We start from the raw sequence: 19,417 nt of genomic DNA, 5'->3' as shown, positions 1-19,417 counted from the left end.
TGCTGTCTAGGCTGCAATAGAGAGGGGCAGTCTCTGCCTCTGTTTACCCAGTGAAGAATGTCACTCCTCCCGAAGTAGAGCTTCCTCTCTCTGAATGGAGCTGAACCTGGCAAATCAGGTCAGATTCCTGTGACCTGTTGAATGGCTCCTATGGTTTTCTTTCAAGGCCTGAGCTGGAGTTAGCTACTGTGGCAGGGCATTTGTCAGTAACAAAGATGGACATATTCTCCGGTGGTTGGGGAGGACTTAACTTCCCACTGCAGCTCTATGAGAAGGATTGAGGTTATCTTGTTTCTACTCATGCCAGATTCTGTTCCTGGGCTGTCCCTGCACTGCGAAAAACAGGATGAACATTTCTGCTCCTTGTCAGTTCTTGCTGCTGGTGAATAGAATCTGCTCACACACCGTGTCTGGCGCCTTTGTCCTGGATCGTCTCTGTTGATATGGTGGCAGTAACTGTCACCACCATCACCACCAGTAGCCCCAATGTGGCTACTGGAAAGTGCTCAGATCTGTCTTCTTGACCAAGCTGAATTTTTCCTCTCTGACCAAGCTCTGTAGTCTGATGGCACACTTGGTATGATTCTCTAGCCTAAGACTTCACTGGAACACTAAAACTGCTTTCTATGAAAGACCTTATTTAGCCTCCAGCTTCTCCTCAGCCATCTTACTCCAGAGTGATATTTTGGATTTGTACTATTGAAAAGTTGAGAGCTCATATCACACAAAGTGAGGATGAGGACAGGAGACATAGCACTTCCTTATCACAGATGCTGTGTTCTTGAAGTCACGTCATGGAGAGCACGACAGGGCAAGTGTATCTTGTATTTTCCCTAAAGGAGGCAGACTACCTAATTCCATTTGCTATGAAAGATTCTAGAAAGTCACTATGCCTGGAACATATCACCTAACATAAAAGTCATTACTTGTGAGGACAGAAATGCCCTTGGTGGCTCATGGTGTGCTGGTGGCTCTTCCATGTAATGAAGAAGCACCTCGTGGAGGGCGTGGGCCACGGCATACATGGTGGTGTAAATATTGTAACTTTCTTGTGGCACTGCCCTATCAAAAGTGTGTCCCTGCAACCAAGCCACAGTGGCATTGGATGAAGACTGCCCCAATTTTCTATAATCAGACTTAATCAGTATGCAGCGAACAACCCAAATCCATAACCTAGGAAGAGAAATATCTCTTGAGTCCTTGGAATAGTTATCTCTTGGGACAAAATTGGTGAACACAGAAATGTATGGTGGTGAGAGAGGATGAGAGGTGCGTGGAAGGATTGTAACAGGAAGTATCTTTTGCTAAGGGTATTGTTATCATAGGGTGAGTTCATGACCCAGACTTTCTCTGTAATTAAAAAATCCCCAATTTAAGAATAAAGTTTAATAGCAATTCAATTTCTCCGTAAATGATTGTTACATTGGTTGAGGATTCCATGATCTGGTGATATCTTGGTTGATCAGTTGATAAATCTGATGGGCTGTTTGCCAGGATCATATTCTCAAAGGCTAGACAGACTCCATGCTTGTCCATCGCCTCTCTCAATTCTGAGAGGAACCACACACCATAGTTGTCTTTGGTTATGAGCAGTCCCACCAAATTGAAGCCAAATTGAAGCATCAAGGAGACCATGGCCAGGGCTAGAGCTGAGTCCTTGGCAGCTATCTGATTGACAGCACCAAACTGTCCATGGTCACTCAGGAGAGGATCAAAAGACCCATAAGTTAACTAAAGGGGGAAAAATAATCACAAAAGCAGGAAGAGGATGGTCATTGTCAGGGTCACAGTCCTGATGAGTAGCCAACAACCGCTTGCAGTGTTGGGAGTGAAGGTTTGCTTATCCCACTTGTTTTTGGTCAGTTGTGGGGCTTGACTCTGGGCCTGGGCACTGTCCCTCAGCTCTAAAGCTCCAGGCAAGCACTCTACCACTTGAGCTACCACACCATGTCCAGTTTTCTAGTGGTTTCTTGGAGATAGGAATCTCATGGTCTTTCTTGCCCTGGCTGGCTTTGAGCCACAATCCTCAGATCTCAGCCTCCTGAGTAGCTAGGATTACAGGTGTGAGCCACCAGTGCCTGGCTTGCTTATACCACTTGTAATATCATCTCTCATGCTCCAAGATTTTTGTAGAATTGTATGGATCAGAATCAGAGCCTGGGCTCATTCTTTGCTCTCTTATAAGCTCTCCTTTGATCTCTTCCAACAAAGATAATGTAGATGCCCCACACAATGTGGGGATTTTTTTTCCTTTGAGGCCTTTCAGTATGTGAGGCTCATAATACCACCTCTTTTCTGAACTTCTTCAACCTATTGAGGACAGGTTCAAGGTGGACTTAGCTTCACATCTGCCCTCCCCTTCCATACTCACCTGTGGAAGCTTGTAGAGGTCCAGTAGTGTCAAGATTGGGACAGATGTGCTTGAAGTTCCTGTGAGTACTGCTAAAACTGCTGAATCTCCTTCAGGTGTAATTAGGGCTGTTTTAGTTTTTCCCAGACAGCAAGGTCAATGGATTCTCTAACACATCAGTTTCTACATAATGTGAAATATAGATCTCAAACCCTAGGGTCCTGTTGGGTAACAGATGGGGATTGTGTTGATTTCCTCAACTGGGAGGGTCAGGGACAGAACTAATTGGTATTTCCTTAGTTGAACTTGCACAGAGGACACAGAGATTCAGGTATGTAAACATGTATTACAAAGGATTAAGTTGAAATCTCAATACTTTGTTGAATTGAATGGTTTTCTGTACACACAGTAATATGTTTGGATCCTGTCTTCAAAGAGGATGAAATTAGAATTTGGATCGTTAGGAAGATAATGAGAATTGGGAGAGTTCCTGAACCAGGAGTTGATCAATGAACACTAGATTGCTGTTCTGAGATAGAGAAGGAGTGCGCTGGCTTTTCCTGTCTGTCATTTGTAGATACATGAAAAGCACTAATATCTGGGCCATAGCGCGTGTCTAGTTTCCACACCAAGTCATTGAGTACCTTGAAGTAGGTCTGTGTATGAAATATATGAAGATTAGGTCTGTATCTGAAGTAAATGAAGGAATGTTTGAGATACTATTCGGCAAAAACAGCAGTTAGAGCCGTGTGCCAGTGGCTCACGCCTATAATTCTAGGTACTCACGCAGCTGGGATCTAAGTATCACGGTTCAAAGTCAGCTGGAGCAGAAAAGCCCATGAGAGTCTAATCTCCAATAAACCACTAGAGAACCGGAAGTGGTGCTGTGGGACAAGTGGTAAAATACTTGCCTTGTGCTGAAGAGCACAGGGACAGTGCCCAGGACCAGAGTTTAAGCCCCACTACCGACAATAATAATAATAATAATAATATCATCATCATCATCATCATCATCATCACCATCATCATTATCATCATCATCATCATCACCCATAACGACATTATCTGAGGAAAAAGACAGTCTCCTGGAACAAAAAGTCTGTCCTAGTGGGGAGGGATCCTGGGGATGAGTGATCATCCCGATACCAGTGGAAAACTGCATCCATAAGAGGGATGGTGTCAGATCCTAAAGGGAGTCACTTTGTGCTTGTCCTTGCATAACTGAGCACAGCTGGGAGGTTAAAAGGAAGTAGTTGAAAAGTATGTCTATTTGATGCCCATATCTGCTTTCCTTCTAACTGGGCAGGAATTTATATGCATTACCTATTATTTTTATGTAAGGTAAAATTTTGTTTTTAAGGCTATGGTTGTGAAATTGGGGATAGCTTAAATTTATCCAAAAGGGCAGACTCTACTCTTTGCTTAAGGCTATGTTTGGAGTAAATTTCTGATATGGAAGCAGATACATATACTCAGCCAGTCTGAAAAAGAGGGTAAGGCTGGAGTGTTGGTAAATCAAAAGCCTCTTCTCACAAGCCCAAAATAGGACATCTGGCCATTTGGCTCTAATAGAGCACAACACAGATGTAAAGCAGTATTCATATACATTCTAAATATTCTTTCTTGGTATTGTAAAACCCCAATTAATCATGGATCTAAGATCTTGTCCCCATTGAACGATATCTGGGAAGCTTCACAGAAAGCTGATATGCAGTGTAATGGTCACCACACTTCAGGATCTCCAGTCAACCAGGGAAATGCTTTTGCACACCAGAGTGCTAAGCAGGCTGTAATGCTCTGCTGTAGGAAAATGGCTTGACTACCAGCACAACTATGGTTATAGAAGCATTATTCACCACAGCTAAGATATGAAACCTATCCAGATGCCCCTCAGTAGATTAATGGATCAAGAAAATGTGACACACACACACACACACACAACACACACACACACACACACACTGGAATTTTATGCCTCCATCAGGAAGAATGACACTGCCCAATTTTCTAAAAAATGGAAAGACTTGGAAAAAATCATATTAAGTAAAGTATGCCAGACCCAAAGAAATATAGGGCCCATTGTTTCCCTTAATTGTAATTTTGGTATATGTCTAGGCTAATCTTATCAGATGACCTGAAAAGCTCAAAATTATGTACATATGACCATATAAAATGATGCTCAGCAAAATGAACCCCAAGGTACAGACACATGAGGATTTTCTTTGTTGTTGTTTTTAATGTACTATGTGATTTTTTGTTTCTTTTGTATGTTCTTTCTCCTATGGCATATCCCTGTTGTCACTGTATTTAAGTACCTTGAATCTTGTATATACATTTATCTAATTTGGGGAGAGGAAGTGGGAATAAGAAAATTCTGAAAGAAGGACACAGGATGACCCATTGCAACAATGATATTCACAAGACACTATGTTGGAAATGCACTTTACGTATTTGGGGGAGAGAGGAGTGAGGGAGGTGGGAGAGGGAAGGGATGGTAGGAGAAAAACAAAGGAGGTGTAATAATGTTGGACTAGAAATGTATTCATTACCTTACTGATGTCACTGTAACCCCTCTGTACAGCATCTTTACAATAAAATAAAAAGTTTTAAGAAGAACCCCCACCCAAGAATGGCTTGGATACCTTCTATGCTCAAATTTCTTCCGATCAACTTTTACCTAAATCGGAATGTCCCTGTTCAGTTCTTCTCAGTACTCCCACAGCTGTGAAATTGTCTGTTTTTAACTCTTGGATACACATTTATAGCATAAAAACTTTATATCTTTATCCCCAATCTCAGGTTTCAGATTCAGGTAGACACGAAGTCTCACAGGACTTCTCTACCTGTAAATCTCTAAAAAGACTTGAGATTCCTCTTCAAGATTAATAAAAGGAGAGTTAACCACATTGCCTGAATGTTGTGATCAAGTTTCCAATTTTAAATTTCTGTAAACTCAATTATAAATAGCATTCTTTAGTCTCAGAACAATTGTTAAAGCTCCTTCATTAAGCTTAGGATGTATAAGAAATCACCTTTTCTAATTACTATTTCCTGGGCTGATTTGGAAAGTAACCCATTTTGACAGTGGGCCCAATTTTCTACAAGGGAGGTTATTTCTGGCTAACTTCCACTCTTGGGCAATTCAGCTCAAAGACTTCTCTCTTCTGGAAATAGCACTCTCATACTTATTGTAAATGGGATGGGAAAAACTCTCCTGCAGAACAGGAAGACTTTAGCTTTCATTCCTGCAGCCCAAGGAGGAACCTGCAGAACTGTAAAGGTTAAATGCTGTGTGTATATTCCAGACAACTCAAATATCTCCCCAGCCCCTCTGGTTCTACACACTCAAATTGATACTAAGTCTGACTCTGCTCTTAGTTTTAACCAATGCCTTGCTTAATGGTTCTCTGGAACGACTTGTGGGGAAATTTGTTATTTATCTTTATGACATTAATAGGTGGGGGTGTATTGATCTATTGCACCTTATATAGCTTCTGAGGATTATTATGCTTCAGAATTTCTTGTTTGGCTTCCTTTCCAGTCTTTGGTTAAAGAATGCTCCTAATGTTGTCCCAAACTGACAATTCAACAACAGAACTTCCCATGTCACCCATTGATAAGATAGGACAAGACTTGACTGTTAATGTCCCTGCTCAGGGTAATGCAGTGACAGAAACAGATCTTCACCAATCAATTTCCTTTGAGATTAAGGGACCAAAGTCATTTGAGGGGAGTGAGGCAGGATAACCTTGGAAAACTGTGGCAGGGTAAATGATTGACAGTAATCAAGAAAGCTAGTAGCTAATAAAGAAGAGTTTTACCCATCTACATCTTTTATGATTAAGGGAACAAAGTCATTTCAGGGGAAAATGAAAGATAATCCAGGGAAAATGAGGCATGGGAAATGGTTACCAGACATGACCAGAAAACCCTCAAGCTTAAAGGTAATCCATCCACTTCCCTTAATATTAAGGTAAGAAAGTCATTTTAGGGAAAAATGAGGCAGGAGAAATTGAGGAAACATGGTACATAGAAATATAGAAGCACTATCTTTGCTTCAAAGAGAGACAACAGGGTGCATTCCTTCCTGTGAGGTACATATCTCACCCTAAGAATTAATATTTGTCTGGCAGGAAATAAATCTTCCTGAGAAAATGCTCCCCAAAACTTAAGCAATATGACTCCTTTCTTTCTTTTTTTTCATTTTAATGGCTTCCTTTCTTTTTCTTTTCTTTCTTTTTGGTGAAAATATCATACAGAGGGGTTACAATTACATAGGTAAGATAATGAGTCCATTTCGTATCAAGAGTTGTAGCCTCCTCCTTTGCTTCCACTACCCATCCCTTCCCATGTCCCACCTCCCCCCGTCTACACCCCTCTCCTGGCAAAGTTGTAAAGTTCGTTTTTCTTTTTCTTTTTTATATTGTGAAAATAATATCCAGAGGGTTTACAATTACCTGGGCAAGATAATGAGTACATTTCTTTCCAAGCATTGTAGCCTCCTCCTTTGTTACCCCTCAGCATCCCTTGCCATCCTCCCCCCATCCCCCACCCGACCCTCCTCCCTCCCATTAAAGTTGTGAAGTTCATTTTTGACATAGCGACATGTACATCTCATTGTTGCAATGGGTCCACTTGTATCCCTATTTAAACGATTTGTTTTTTACCTTCCCCTCCACAAATTATACCAACATCAAATACAGTGAAAGCCGGGGTTATACCATGGGGGCGGGACATACAAAGCAACAAAGTAATAATTTTATAAATATCTAAGAAACAATTGCATGACAGCAAAAATATTTGAATACTAATCTTGGGGTTCATTTCACCTAACATAAACTTATCTGACGTTTCTGCTTGTCTTAGACATATACTAGTTATTGCACATAAGGAAAACCATGGGACCTATGTTTCTTTGGGCCTGGCTTACCTCACTTAATATAAATTTTCCAAGTCTTTCCATTTCCTAACAAATGGGGCAATGCCATTCTTTCTGATGGAGGCATAGAATTCCATTGTGTATATATACCACATTTTCTTGATCCATTCATCAACTGAGGGGCATGTCTTTGCTATGGTAAATAATGCTGCAATAAACATAGTTTTACTGGTAACTTTAGTATGATATTGTTTGTGATCATTTGGGTAAATGCCCAAAACTGGGATTGCTGGGTCGTAGGGGAGCTCTATGTAGAGTCTTTTGAGGAACCTCCATACTGCTTTCCAAAGTGGTTGAGCAAGATTACACTCCCACCAACAATGCAGTAAGGTTCCCTTCTGTCCACATCCCCTCCAGCATCTGCTGTTATTAGAGTTCTTGATTCTAACTGTGGTGAGGTGGTATCTCAATGTTGTTTTGATGTGCATTTGTTTTATGGCTAAAGAGGGTGAGCATTTCTTCATGAGTCTATTGGCCATCCTTTCCTCTTCAGAGAAGTTTCTCTTTAAATCTTTAGCCCACTTATTTATTGGGATGTTGTTTCTTGGAGGATTTGTTGTTGGGGAATTTAATTTTTTGAGTTCCAGGTATGTTTTAGATATAAGACCTTTGTCCATTGTGTGGCTAGTGAAGATTTTCTCCCAATCTGTGGGCTTTCTATTGATCTTGCTAGCTTTCCATCCATTGCCATGCAGAAGCTCTGCAATTTCATACAATCCCATGTGTCCAACCTTTCTTTGATTTGTTGTGTTTCTGGGTCTCTATTAAGAAAATTTTGGTCTGTGCCAAGGAGACCTAGGGTTTCTCCTATTCCATCCTGTAATGTTTTCAGAGCGTCTCCTTTGACTCCAAGGTTTTGATCCATTTGGAGTTGATTCTGGTGCAGGCATATAAGGATTTACCTTTAGTTTTCTACGAGTAGTTTACCAATTTTTGCCATCAGCATTTACTGAAGAGACTATCTTTCTTCCCTTCTATTTTTTTTTTAGCTCCCTTATTGAAGATTAGATGACTATATGTCCGTAGGTTCATTTCTGGGTTTTCAATTCTATTCCATTGGTCCTGAGGTCTGTTCTTGTGAATGTACCAAGCTGTTTTGATTATTATGGCTTTGTAGTAGAGTTTGAAATTTGGTATTGATATTCCTCCAGCACAGTTCTTTCTGTTAAGTATCATTTTTGCTATTTGGTGTCTTTTGTTGTTCCATATGAATGTTTGGATTGCCTCTTCTATATCGTTAAAGAATGAGGTTGGAATATTTATAGGTATCACATTAAATTTGTAGATAGCTTTGGGAATTATTGCCATTTTCTTTTTTTTTGGGGGGGGGGAGGGTCCGATTTGGGGCTTCAACTCTGGGCCTGGGCGCTGTCCCTCAGCTCTTCAGCTCTAGGCTAGCGCTCTACCACTTGAGCCACAGCGCTTCTTCCGGCTTTTTTCTTTTTGCTTATGTGTTGCTGAGGAATCGAACCCAGGGCCTCATGCATGCATGGCAAGTGCTCTACTACTGAGCCACCTTCCCAGCCCCAGTATTGCCATTTTCAGATGTTGATCCTTCCAATCCAGGAACACGGAAGGTGTTTCCACTTTCTAAATTCTGTTTTGATTTCCTTTTTCAGATTTTTAAAGTTTTCATTATAGAGGTCCTTCACTTTTTTTGGTGAATTCCTAGTTATTTTATTTTTTGTGGGGCTATTACAAATGGAGTTGCTTTCCTGATTCCAGCCATGCTTTTCTGATTGTTGGCATACAGAAAAGCCATTGATTTTTGAGGTTTAATTTTATACTCTGCTGCTTTGCCAATGTTTTAAGTCAGCTTGAGTAAATTAGGATTGGAGTCGTTAGATTATTTTTTTTATTGTGAAAATACTGTACAGATGGGCAAGATAATGAGTACATTTCTTATCAAGCAGTGTAGCCTCCTCCTTTGTTTCCCCTTCCCATCCCTTCCCATCCCCCCCTTGCCTCCTCTACCAAATCTTTCCCCCCCCTCGTGGAATTCTTTTTTTTTTTTTTTTTTTAAATTCAGACCTTTTATTAATGGGGAGTGCAGTGCTTTCAAATATCACCAACACCTGAAAGTGAGTTCAGGGGTAAAGATCCACTTTTCTTCCAAGGGACATTTAGATAGTTATAAAACTATTTGTAAGACATGCAAAATAATAAATACAAGTAGACAATCACACACAGTCAACAAGATGCATAGGAGAACCATATGTCTCTTTCCATCATGTAATAAATGATTTCCTGGTCCTTATTTAATCCGTGATGAGATACTCTCCAGCTGTGTCTCATGCTCTTCTTGTTCATTGGGAACATGTCCTCCTGTTGTGCTGTTTATATAACACTCTGAGTTGTCTTCCTTCTTGGAAGCCATCTCATAGGTAACCATTCTTTCTTCTCATTTTGGTGAATTTCATGGACCAGGGGAGTTAGCATGCCAGTGTTGTTCATAAATAATATATGATTGGAACTAGAGTCTCCATAGTCCATGCACAGTTCTCTGCTCTCAGCTGAGAGCTATTCCAGAGGTTGAGATCTGAGGATCACAGTTTGAAGCCAGCCAGGGCTATCCTCCTGAGTTTCTTATCTCCAATTAACTACTCAGCAAAACCAGAAGTGGTACTGTGGCTCAAAGTGGTAGAGAGCTAGCTTTGAGCAAAATAACTCAGAGACAGTGCCCAGGCCCCAAGTTCAAGCCCCACACTGACATACATACATACATACATACATACATACATACATACATATATACATAAATCATTATAAATATTGTTGAAAACTGTCATTCATGCATTGAAAATGAATTTATTTTTTTTAAATTTTATTTTATTTTATTTGAGAACATACTGTACAGAGGGGTTACAATTACATGGGCAGGATAATGCATACATTTCTTACCAAGCATTGCAGCCTCCTCCTTTGTTTACCCTTCACCTCCCTTCCCAGCCTCCCCCCTCCCTCCCACCCAATCATACCCCCCCACCCCCCCCGCCCACCGACATTGTAAAGCTGGTTTTGACATGACATTTTGTACTTCTCATTGTTGCAACAGGTCCACCTGAATCCTTAAACGACTTGTTTGTCCCCATCTCCTCCACATGTTATACTGACATCAAATATAGTGAAAGCGGGGGTTACACTGTGGGGGAGGGACATACAAAGCAACAAAGAAATAATCTTATAAATGCGTTAGAAACACATGCATGAAAGAAACAAAAACATTAAAATACATATTTGAGGTTTCGTTTTCCTAACATCACATTCTCTGACTTTTTCCGCTTGACTCATACCTATACTAGATATTGCAAATAAGGGAAACCATGGGACCTATGTTTCTTTGGGCCTGGCTTACTTCACTTAATATAATTTTTTCCAAGCCTTTCCATTTCCTAACAAATGGGGAAATGTCATTCTTTCTGATGGAGGCATAGAATTCCATTGTGTATATATACCACATCTTCTTGATCCATTCATCTACTGAGGGGCATCTGGGTTGGTTCCATGTCTTAGCTATGGTAAATAATGCTGCAATAAACATTGTTGTGCTGGTAGCTTTAGTGTGGTCGTGTTTGTAAACATTTGGGTAAATGCCCAAAAGTGGGATTGCTGGGTCATAGGGGAGTTCTATGTGAAGTCTTTTGAGGAACCTCCATACTGCTTTCCAAAGTGATTGAACAAGTTTACATTCCCACCAACAATGACGTAAGGTTCCTTTCTGTCCACATCCCCTCCAGCATCTGTTGTTGTTAAAGTTCTTGATTTTTGCTGTTCTAACTGGAGTGGGCTGATATCTCAATGTTGTTTTGATTTGCATTTCTTTTATGGCTAGGGATGTTAAACATTTCTTCATGTGTCTATTGGCCATCCTTCTTTCTTCTTCAGAGAAGTTTCTCTTTAAGTCTTTCACCCACTTACGTATTGGGCAGTTGTTTCTTTGAGGATTTGTTGTTGGGTGGTTTAATTTTTTGAGTTCCAAGTATATTTTAGATATGAGACCCTTGTCCGTTGTATGGCTAGTAAAGATCTTCTCCTAGTCCGTGGGCTTTCTATTGATCTTGCTAGCTATGTCATTTGCCCTGCAGAAGCTCTGCAACCTTATACAATCCCATTTGTCCAGCCTTTCTTTGTTGTGTTGTGTTTCCGGGTCTCTATTCAGAAAATTTCGGCCTGAGCCAAGGAGACCCAGGGTTTCTCCTATTCCATTCTGTAATGTTTTCAGAGTGTCTGCTTTGAGTTCAAGGTCTTTGATCCATTTGGAGTTGATTCTGGTGCAGGGTGATATATAAGGATCTAGCTTTAGTTTTCTACATGTAGTTAACCAGTTTTGCCAGCACCATTTACTGAAGAGGCTGTCTGTCTTCCATTCTATTGTTTTAGCTCCCTTATCGAAGATTAGATGGCTATAGGTCTGTAGGTTCATTTCTGGGTTTTCAATTCTATTCCATTGGTCCTGAGGTCTGTTCTTATGCCAATACCAAGCTGTTTTGATTACTATGGCTTTATAGTAGAGTTTGAAATTTGGTATTGATATTCCTCCAGCAGTGTTCTTTCCGTTGAGGAGCGTTTTTGCTATTCGGGGTCTTTTATTGTTCCATATGAATTTTTGGATTGCCTCTTCTATTTCCTTGAAGAATGAGGGTGGAATTTTGATAGGTATTGCGTTAATTTGTAGATAGCCTTGGGAAGTATTGCCATTTTCACGATGTTAATCTTTCCAATCCAGGAGCATGGGAGGTTTTGCCATTTTTTAAGTTCTGTGTTGATTTCCTTTTTCAAGATTTTAAAGTTTTCATCATAGAGGTCCTTCACTTCTTTAGTTAAGTTAATTCCTAGGTATTTTATTTTTTGTGGGGCTATTACAAACGGAGTTGCTTTCCTAATTTCAGCCACACTTTTCTCATTGTTGGCATACAGAAAAGCCATTGATTTTTGGGGGTTAATTTTATAACCTGCTACTTTGCCAAAGTTTTGAATCAGCTTGAGTAATTTGGGAGTGGAGTCTATGGGATTCTTTAAATACAAGATCATGTCATCTGCAAAGAGGGAGAGTTTTATTTCTTCTTTCCCTATTTGGATCCCCTTTATGTCTGCATCTTGTCTTATTGCTGTAGCTAGGCATTCTAATACTAGATTGAAGAGAAGTGGAGAGAGTGAGCATCCCTGTCTTGTTCCTGAGTTAAGAGGAAATTGCTTTAGTTTTTCACCATTGAGTATAATGCTGGCTGTAGGTTTGTCATATACAGCCTTTATTGTATTGAGGAATGTTCCATGGATTCCTAATTTTTCCAAAACCTTCATCATAAAGGGGTGTTGGATCTTGTCGAATGCTTTTTCTGCGTCTATTGAGATAACCATGTGGTTCTTATTCTTGCTCCTGTTGATGTGATGAATAATATTAATTGATTTGCGCATATTGAACCAGCTTTGCATCCCTGAAATGAATCCTGTTTGATCGTGGTGTATGATTTTTTGGATGAATTGTTGAAGTCGGTTGGCCAAAATTTTGTTGAGAAGTTTTGCATCAATGTTCATCAAATAAATGGGTCTATAGTTCTCTTTCTTTGATGAGTCCCTGCCTGGTTTTGGGATGAGGGTTATGATGGCTTCATAGAATGAGTTCGGTAGTGAACTTTCTCTTTCAATTTCATTGAAGAATTAGAGAAATATTGGTGTGAGCTCTGCTTTGAAGGCCTTGTAGAATTCCGCAGTAAAACCATCTTGTCCTGGACTTTTCTTAGCTGGGAGGTCTCTTATTGCTGTTTCTATTTCAATGCTTGATATGTGCCTGTTAAGCTGGTTTAACTCATCTTGGTTTAGTTTTGGCATGTCAATATTTGCTAGGAAAAGGTCCATTTCTGTCAAGTTCTCAAACTTATTAGCATAAAGTTTTGAGAAGTATTCCCTTATAATGTTCTGAATCTTGGTTGTTTCCGTGGTGATGTTTCCATTCTCATCTCTGAGTTTATTAATTTGGGTGTGTTCTCTTCTTTTTCTGATAAATTTGCTAAGGGTCTGTCAATTTTGTTAAGTTTTTCGAAGAACCAACTCTTTGTTTTGTTGATTCTTTCTATAGTTTTTTTGGATTCTAATTCATTTAATTCTGATTTAATTTTGATTATTTCTTTCCGTCTACTGGATTGGGGTTTATCTTGCTGCTCTTTTTCAAGGAGGTTTAGATGCGTCATTAAATTGCTACTTTTTGATCCCTCCAATTTGTTGATGTAGGAGCTCAGAGCTATAAACTTGCCTCTGAGTACTGCCTTTGCTGTGTCCCAGAGGAGCTGGTATTTTGTGTGTTCATTTTTGTTGAATAGCATGAACATTTGAATTTCCTTTCTAATCTCTTCCATGACCCACTCATGATTCAGCAGTGTGTTGTTCAGCCTCCATGTGATACCGGACTTTCTTTGGTGGCTTTTGTTGTTGAGTTCTAACTTTATTCCCTTGTGGTCAGAGAGAATGCAAGGTATAACTTCAATGTTTCTGAATTTAGACAAGTTTGCTTTGTGGCCTAAAATGTGGTCTATTTTAGAAAACGTTCCATGTGCTGCTGAGAAAAATGTGTATTCTGATGCTGCTGGGTGAAATGTTCGGTAAATGTCTGTTAAGTCTAGTTGATCTATGCAGCTGTTTAGATCTGCGGTTTCTCTGTTGAGTTTTTGCCGAGTTGATCTATCTAGTGGGGAGAGTGGTGTGTTAAAATTCCCAACAATTATTGTCTTTGGATGTATATGGGATTTGAGGGAAAGTAGTGTTTCTTTGATAAATTTGGGTGCTCCATTGTTTGGCGAATAGATATTTAGAATTGTAATATCCTCCTGAAGTAGAGATCCTTTAATTAGTATGTAGTGACCTTCTTTATCTCTTCTCACGAATTTTAATTTGAAGTCTATTTTATCTGATATTAGGATTGCAACTCCCGCCTGTTTATGGGGGCCGTTTGCTTGGTAGATTTTGTTCCAGCCTTTAACATTGAAATTGTGTTTGTTTTTTCGGGCAAAGTGTGACTCCTGCAGGCAGCAGATAGAAGGGTCTTGTTTTTTAATCCAACTAGACAGTCTGTGTCGCTTAATTGGAGAGTTCAGTCCGTTAACATTAAGAGATAGGACTGAGAGGTATTTGGGAGTTCCTGCCATGTTATCCACCTTCTTGGGGGCTGCGAACACTGGGTTCTTCCTATGGTTCTTGGATTCTCAGTTTGGGTGCGGTTTCTTGGCCTTTATTGTGGTCTTGTTGGTTTTCTATGTGTAGGACATCTTTAAGAATCTTTTGTAGGGGTGGTTTGGTGGAGATGTATTGTTTCAATTTTTCTTTGCTATGGAAGGTTTTTATTTGGCCTTCAGTTATGAAGGAGAGTTTAGCTGGGTACAGTATTCTTGGTTGATAGTTGTTTGTTTTTAGGGCATGGCATACATCATTCCAGGCTCTTCTTGCTTTGATTGTCTCTGCTGAGAAATCTGAGGTGATTCTAATTGGTTTCCCTTTATAAGTGATTACCCTTTTCTCTCTGACAGCTTTAAGGATCTTTTCCTTGTTCTGAGTTGATCCTGTGTGGATTATAATGTGACTGTGGGATGTCTTATTCTGGTCTGGTCTATTTGGGGTTCTAAAGGCTACTTGTATCTGGACAGGCCTATCTTTTTGCATGTTTGGGAAGTTCTCTGCTAGGATCCTGTTAAACAGATTTCCTAGACCATTAACTTCTGTTTCTAGGTGCTCCTCTACACCCATTATCCTTAGATTAGGCCTTCTGATCGTGTCTTCCAGGTGTTGGATAGATCTATCATATTTCTTGGACTTGTCTTGGATGGTTGTATGTTCTTTCTGTATAATATCTAGGCTGTCTTCAATCCCTGAGATTCGATCTTCTGCATCGTCTAACCTGCTGTCAAGACTCTCTACTTTGTTTTTTATCTCTTTTCCTTCTAGTTGGTCAGCTTTGATGGCTTCAAGTTCTTTGTTGAAGCTCTGTTTTAGGTCTTGTATGAATTTCTTTACTTCCTTAATTTGGTGTTCAGTGTTTGTCCTCAAATCACTTAGTTGATTGGTTATGGTTTCTTTGGGCTCCCATTCCTTCTGTTGGGTTCCATTCAGCATTCCCTTTGTGGTCTCCCTGACTTCCTTCAGCTCTTTGTTAATGGATTCCATGAATGCCTTTAGTGATCTTTGTGTGTTCTCTACCTGGTCTCTCAATTCCTGTATTACTCTTTGATTAGCTTCCTCCCGTTCGTGGGATTCCTGCAGATCTCTTTGAGTGTTCTCAGCCTGCTCACGCCATTCCTCCCTTTCTCTTTGAGTATTCTCAAGTTGTTCACGCAAATCCTGTATCAGTTTTTGAGTAGCTTCCTCACGCTTATGATATTCCTGAATAAACTTCTGGGATGCCTCCTCTCTTTCCCTATCACGCTCATACAGAGTCCTTTGTACGTTGTCAAACTTTTCATTTATCATGTTTGCCAGTAGTGTTTGTAGACCTGTTTGGGAACTCTCCTCTGGATTATTCATTATCTGTTCTAACCCCTGATTATCAGGATTGGGAATTGAGATACCCGAATTTGCCATTTTTCTTGTGTTTTTCCGGCTTACTCTGCCCATTTGAGATGAAGATAGCACCAGTTTTGTGCTAGAACACTATCTTAAGGCAACCATCAACCAAAGTTTGCATTTGTACAGTCAATAGTCTACAGATACAATCTAGTTTAACAGATACATCTATTCGACATCAAACAACTGTATGTTAAAGGACTTCGAATCCCAGAGAAGAATTTGGAAAACCAGAAATTATTAGGGTTAGGGTAAGATGTGGGTAAAACATAGGAATAGATTGGTGTGGGGAGGCACAGGGAGAGTTAACTATGTCCTAATCACAATGCAGGAAATAGGTTGGGTAGGATGTAAGTAGAGAGAGAGAGAAAAAGAAGAAAGGGAAAGGGGAATGAAAAGAGACCAGAAAATAAAATAGAAACCTAAAAATTAATGTTATTTTAGAGATTAAAAGACCATCTATTTATAGAGGAATATGAATATGTTGACAGAAAGGGAGGGACATAGAGGAGATGAGAAAAACTTTAAAAAAATGCTTAAAATATTATATAGGTATAAAGAGGTAGTACTGCTATTAATGAATTTAAGTCTCAGAAGTTTTGAATTGAGTAATAAGTTTGTGGATTAAGTGTGTACACAATGGGGGATAGGGTCTACTGGTTAACTACGGGTTTATCTGAGGATGTGCAGGACAAGAGTTAAGTCACATAAAGATGAACAAAGAGGAAAAGATGGAAAGGATAGGAAAGTGAGAAGAAAAGATCAGAAGTTCAGTAGAGCTAGAAAAAAAAACAAAAAGATAATTAAGAATGAAAGAAAAAGAGAAAGAAGACAAGAAAAGAAAAGAAAACACACATTCACGTATTCCTAAAATAAAAATTATAAGAGGAAAAAAAAAAAGTTAATGGAAAACAATTATTTTTTCAGAAGAGGCAAAAATTAAAGATTAATAAAAGTTTTAGAAAAGCAAAAAAATTTTTTATATATATATAAGGTAACAAAAAATGAAAAAAAAACAAAACAAGAAAAAGAAAAAAAAGAAAAGAAGAAGAAGAAAAAAAAGTTCTTTGATTTTTTTTTTTTTTTGGGAGGGGTGGGAAGAGTCCTGTATCTCCCTTTTGTCTGTAATCAGAGTCTGGTTGGAGTCTCTGGTCAGCTTGAGGTCCTGTGGCTTGATTGGTTTATTAAGTCAGTTTGTTGGAACAGGCAGAAAAATGCTCTGCTTTACCCAAGATTTTGAGATCCCCTCCCAGGTTAGTTTACTGGGAGGGTGATCTGCTTTGAGAATTACAAGAGGGGGATGCAGTGATGAGGCTAGGTTCTGGGTAGAGTTGAGGCCTTTCAACAAACAGTAGCTTTTCCCTGGGGCTATTTTGTGGAAAAAAAACTCACAGCACCCAGCCTGGAGCCATTCTCAGGGTTTCTGTTTTTCAATTGATTGTGGTGGCTGCTAGAGGGCGGGGCAGCCTCTGGCTCTGGTTACCCGGTGAGGAGAGCCACTCCAATGGCTGGCGCCTGAGCTGGGTGACTTTTCCCTGGATGGAACTGAGTCTGTGAGGTCACTTCGCCGTTAAGTTCTTGTGACCTGCTAAATGACTAGTTTTATTCCAAGGCCTGAGCTGGAGCTAGCTGCTCCTCCGAGCTTTGTCGGTATCCAAGATGGAGATCACCGGTGCTGGGGGGGGAGGGGTGGCCTTCCCTCCTCTCCTCCCAGAGAAGGAGTGAGGAAGTGGGGCTTCTACTCACGTGCAGTCTTGGATCCCGGGTCGTCTCTGGTCTGCAAAGTGCAGGATAAAGTTGTCCGCTCCTTGTCGGTTCTTGCTGGTGTTGAGTAGAATCCGCTCATCCGCTGCGTCTGGCTCCTTCGTCCTGGACTGTGTCTCAGGTATGCCTCCGCGGCGGTGGTCGCCGCTGCGACCCTGCCGCCGCAGCGGCAGCTGCTCAGATGTGTCTGCTTGGCTTCCCCTCTCTTGACTAACTCTCTGTCCTGTGATGGCACACTTGGTTTGATTCTCTGGCTTGGGACTGTTCACTGGAACTCTGAAACTGTTTTCTATGCAAGAGCTTGTTCAGATTCCAGCTTCTCCTCCGCCATCTTCCCGGAACTCCTGAAAATCGGAATTCTTTAAATAGAAGATAATTTCATGAGAGTTCCGGGAAGATGGCGGAGGAGAAGCTGGACTCTAAACAAGCTCTCGATAGAAAGCAGTTTTAGAGTTCCAGTGAGCAGTCCTAAGCCAGAGAATCACACCAAGTATGCCATCACAGGAGAGAGAGTCAGGCCAGAGAGGGAAAATCCAGGCAAGGAGACACATCTGAGCTCTTGCCAGCAGCTGCCGCAGCAGCGGCAGCAGTGCCAGCGGCGATCGCAGGCGCCATACCTGAGCCACACAGAGTCCGGGACGAAGGAGCCAGACACAGCAGGCGAGCGGATTCTACTCAACACCAGCAAGAACCGACAAGGAGCAGACATCTTCATCCTGCAGTTCGCAGACCAGAGACTACCCAGGAACCAAGACTCGGCGTGAGTAGAACCCTGACGTCCTCACTCCTTCTCAGGGAACAGAGGAGGGAAGGCCACCCCTCCCCGCCCAGTACCAGAGATCTCCATCTTGGATACCGACAAAGCTCGGTGGAGCTGCTAGCTCCAACTCAAGCCTTGGAATAAAACAAGTCATTTAGCAAGTCACAAGAACTTAACAGCGGCGTGACCTGCCAGACTCAGCTCAACCCAGGGAAAAGTAACCCAGCTCGGGTGCCAGCCCTAGGAGTGGCTTTCTTCACTGGGTAATCAGAGCCAGAGGCTGCCCCTCCCTCTAGCAGCCTTGACAATCAATTGAAATTCAGTAAATAGAATCCCTTGAATGGCTCCAGGCTGCGCTCTGGGAGTTTTTCAAAAACTAGCCCCCGGGAAAAGCTACTGTTTGTTGAAAGGCCTCAACTCTACCCAGAACCTAGCCTCATCACTGCATCCCCCTCTTTTGTGATTCTCAAGGCAGATCTGCCTCCCATTGAACTAGCCTGGGAGGAGGATCGCAAAATCCTGGGTAAAGCAGAGCATTTTTCTGCCTGTTCGAAGAAACTGACTTAAGAAACCAACCAAGCCACAAGACCACAAGCAGACCAGAGACTCCAACAAGAGGCTGGTTACAGACACAAAGGAGATACAGGAATTTTCCCACCCCTCCCAAAAAAATCAAAGAACTTTTTTTCTCTTCTCCTTCTTCTTCTTCTTCTTTTTTTTGATACCTTATGTTAAAAAACTTTTTTTTCTAAAACTTTTTTTAATCTTTAATTTTTGCCTTGTTTTGAAAAAAAATTGTTTTCCAATAACTTTTTTTTCCTCTTATAATTTTTATTTTAGGGATATGTGAGTGTGCATTTTTCTTTCTTTTTTTTGTTTTCTTTCTCTTTTTTTTTCAATTATCTTTTTGTTTTTTGCTTAGCTCTACTGAACTTCTGATCTTTTTCTCTTCTTTTCCTATCCTTTTCACCTTTTCCTCTCTTTCATTCTTCTTTATGTGACTTAACTCTTGTCCTGCACATCCTCAGATAAACCCGTAGTTGACTATTAGACCCTA

The 19,417-nt window shown here is 40.6% G+C and overlaps 1 protein-coding gene across 1 annotated transcript in view; it reads right to left on the bottom strand.

The window, feature by feature from the left end:
* Positions 1-1,356: 1,356 nt before the first annotated feature.
* LOC122119609 (vomeronasal type-2 receptor 116-like) overlaps positions 1,357-19,417 on the bottom strand; it is a 51,350-nt gene continuing 33,289 nt past the window's right edge. The window contains exons 9-10 of the mRNA XM_042693618.1: positions 2,372-2,460; positions 1,357-1,731 (exon numbers count right to left, since the gene is read on the bottom strand). Of these exons, the coding sequence (XP_042549552.1) occupies positions 1,357-1,731; positions 2,372-2,460 (464 nt within the window). The remainder of the gene's footprint in view (positions 1,732-2,371; positions 2,461-19,417) is intronic.

This window comes from Dipodomys spectabilis, unplaced genomic scaffold (genome assembly GCF_019054845.1).
Source record: "Dipodomys spectabilis isolate Male_0828 unplaced genomic scaffold, ASM1905484v1 ptg000173l, whole genome shotgun sequence".
NCBI lineage: Eukaryota > Metazoa > Chordata > Mammalia > Rodentia > Heteromyidae > Dipodomys > Dipodomys spectabilis.
The sequence above is the reverse complement of the archived record's forward strand: the minus strand, read 5'-3'. Positions and strand labels throughout refer to the sequence as shown.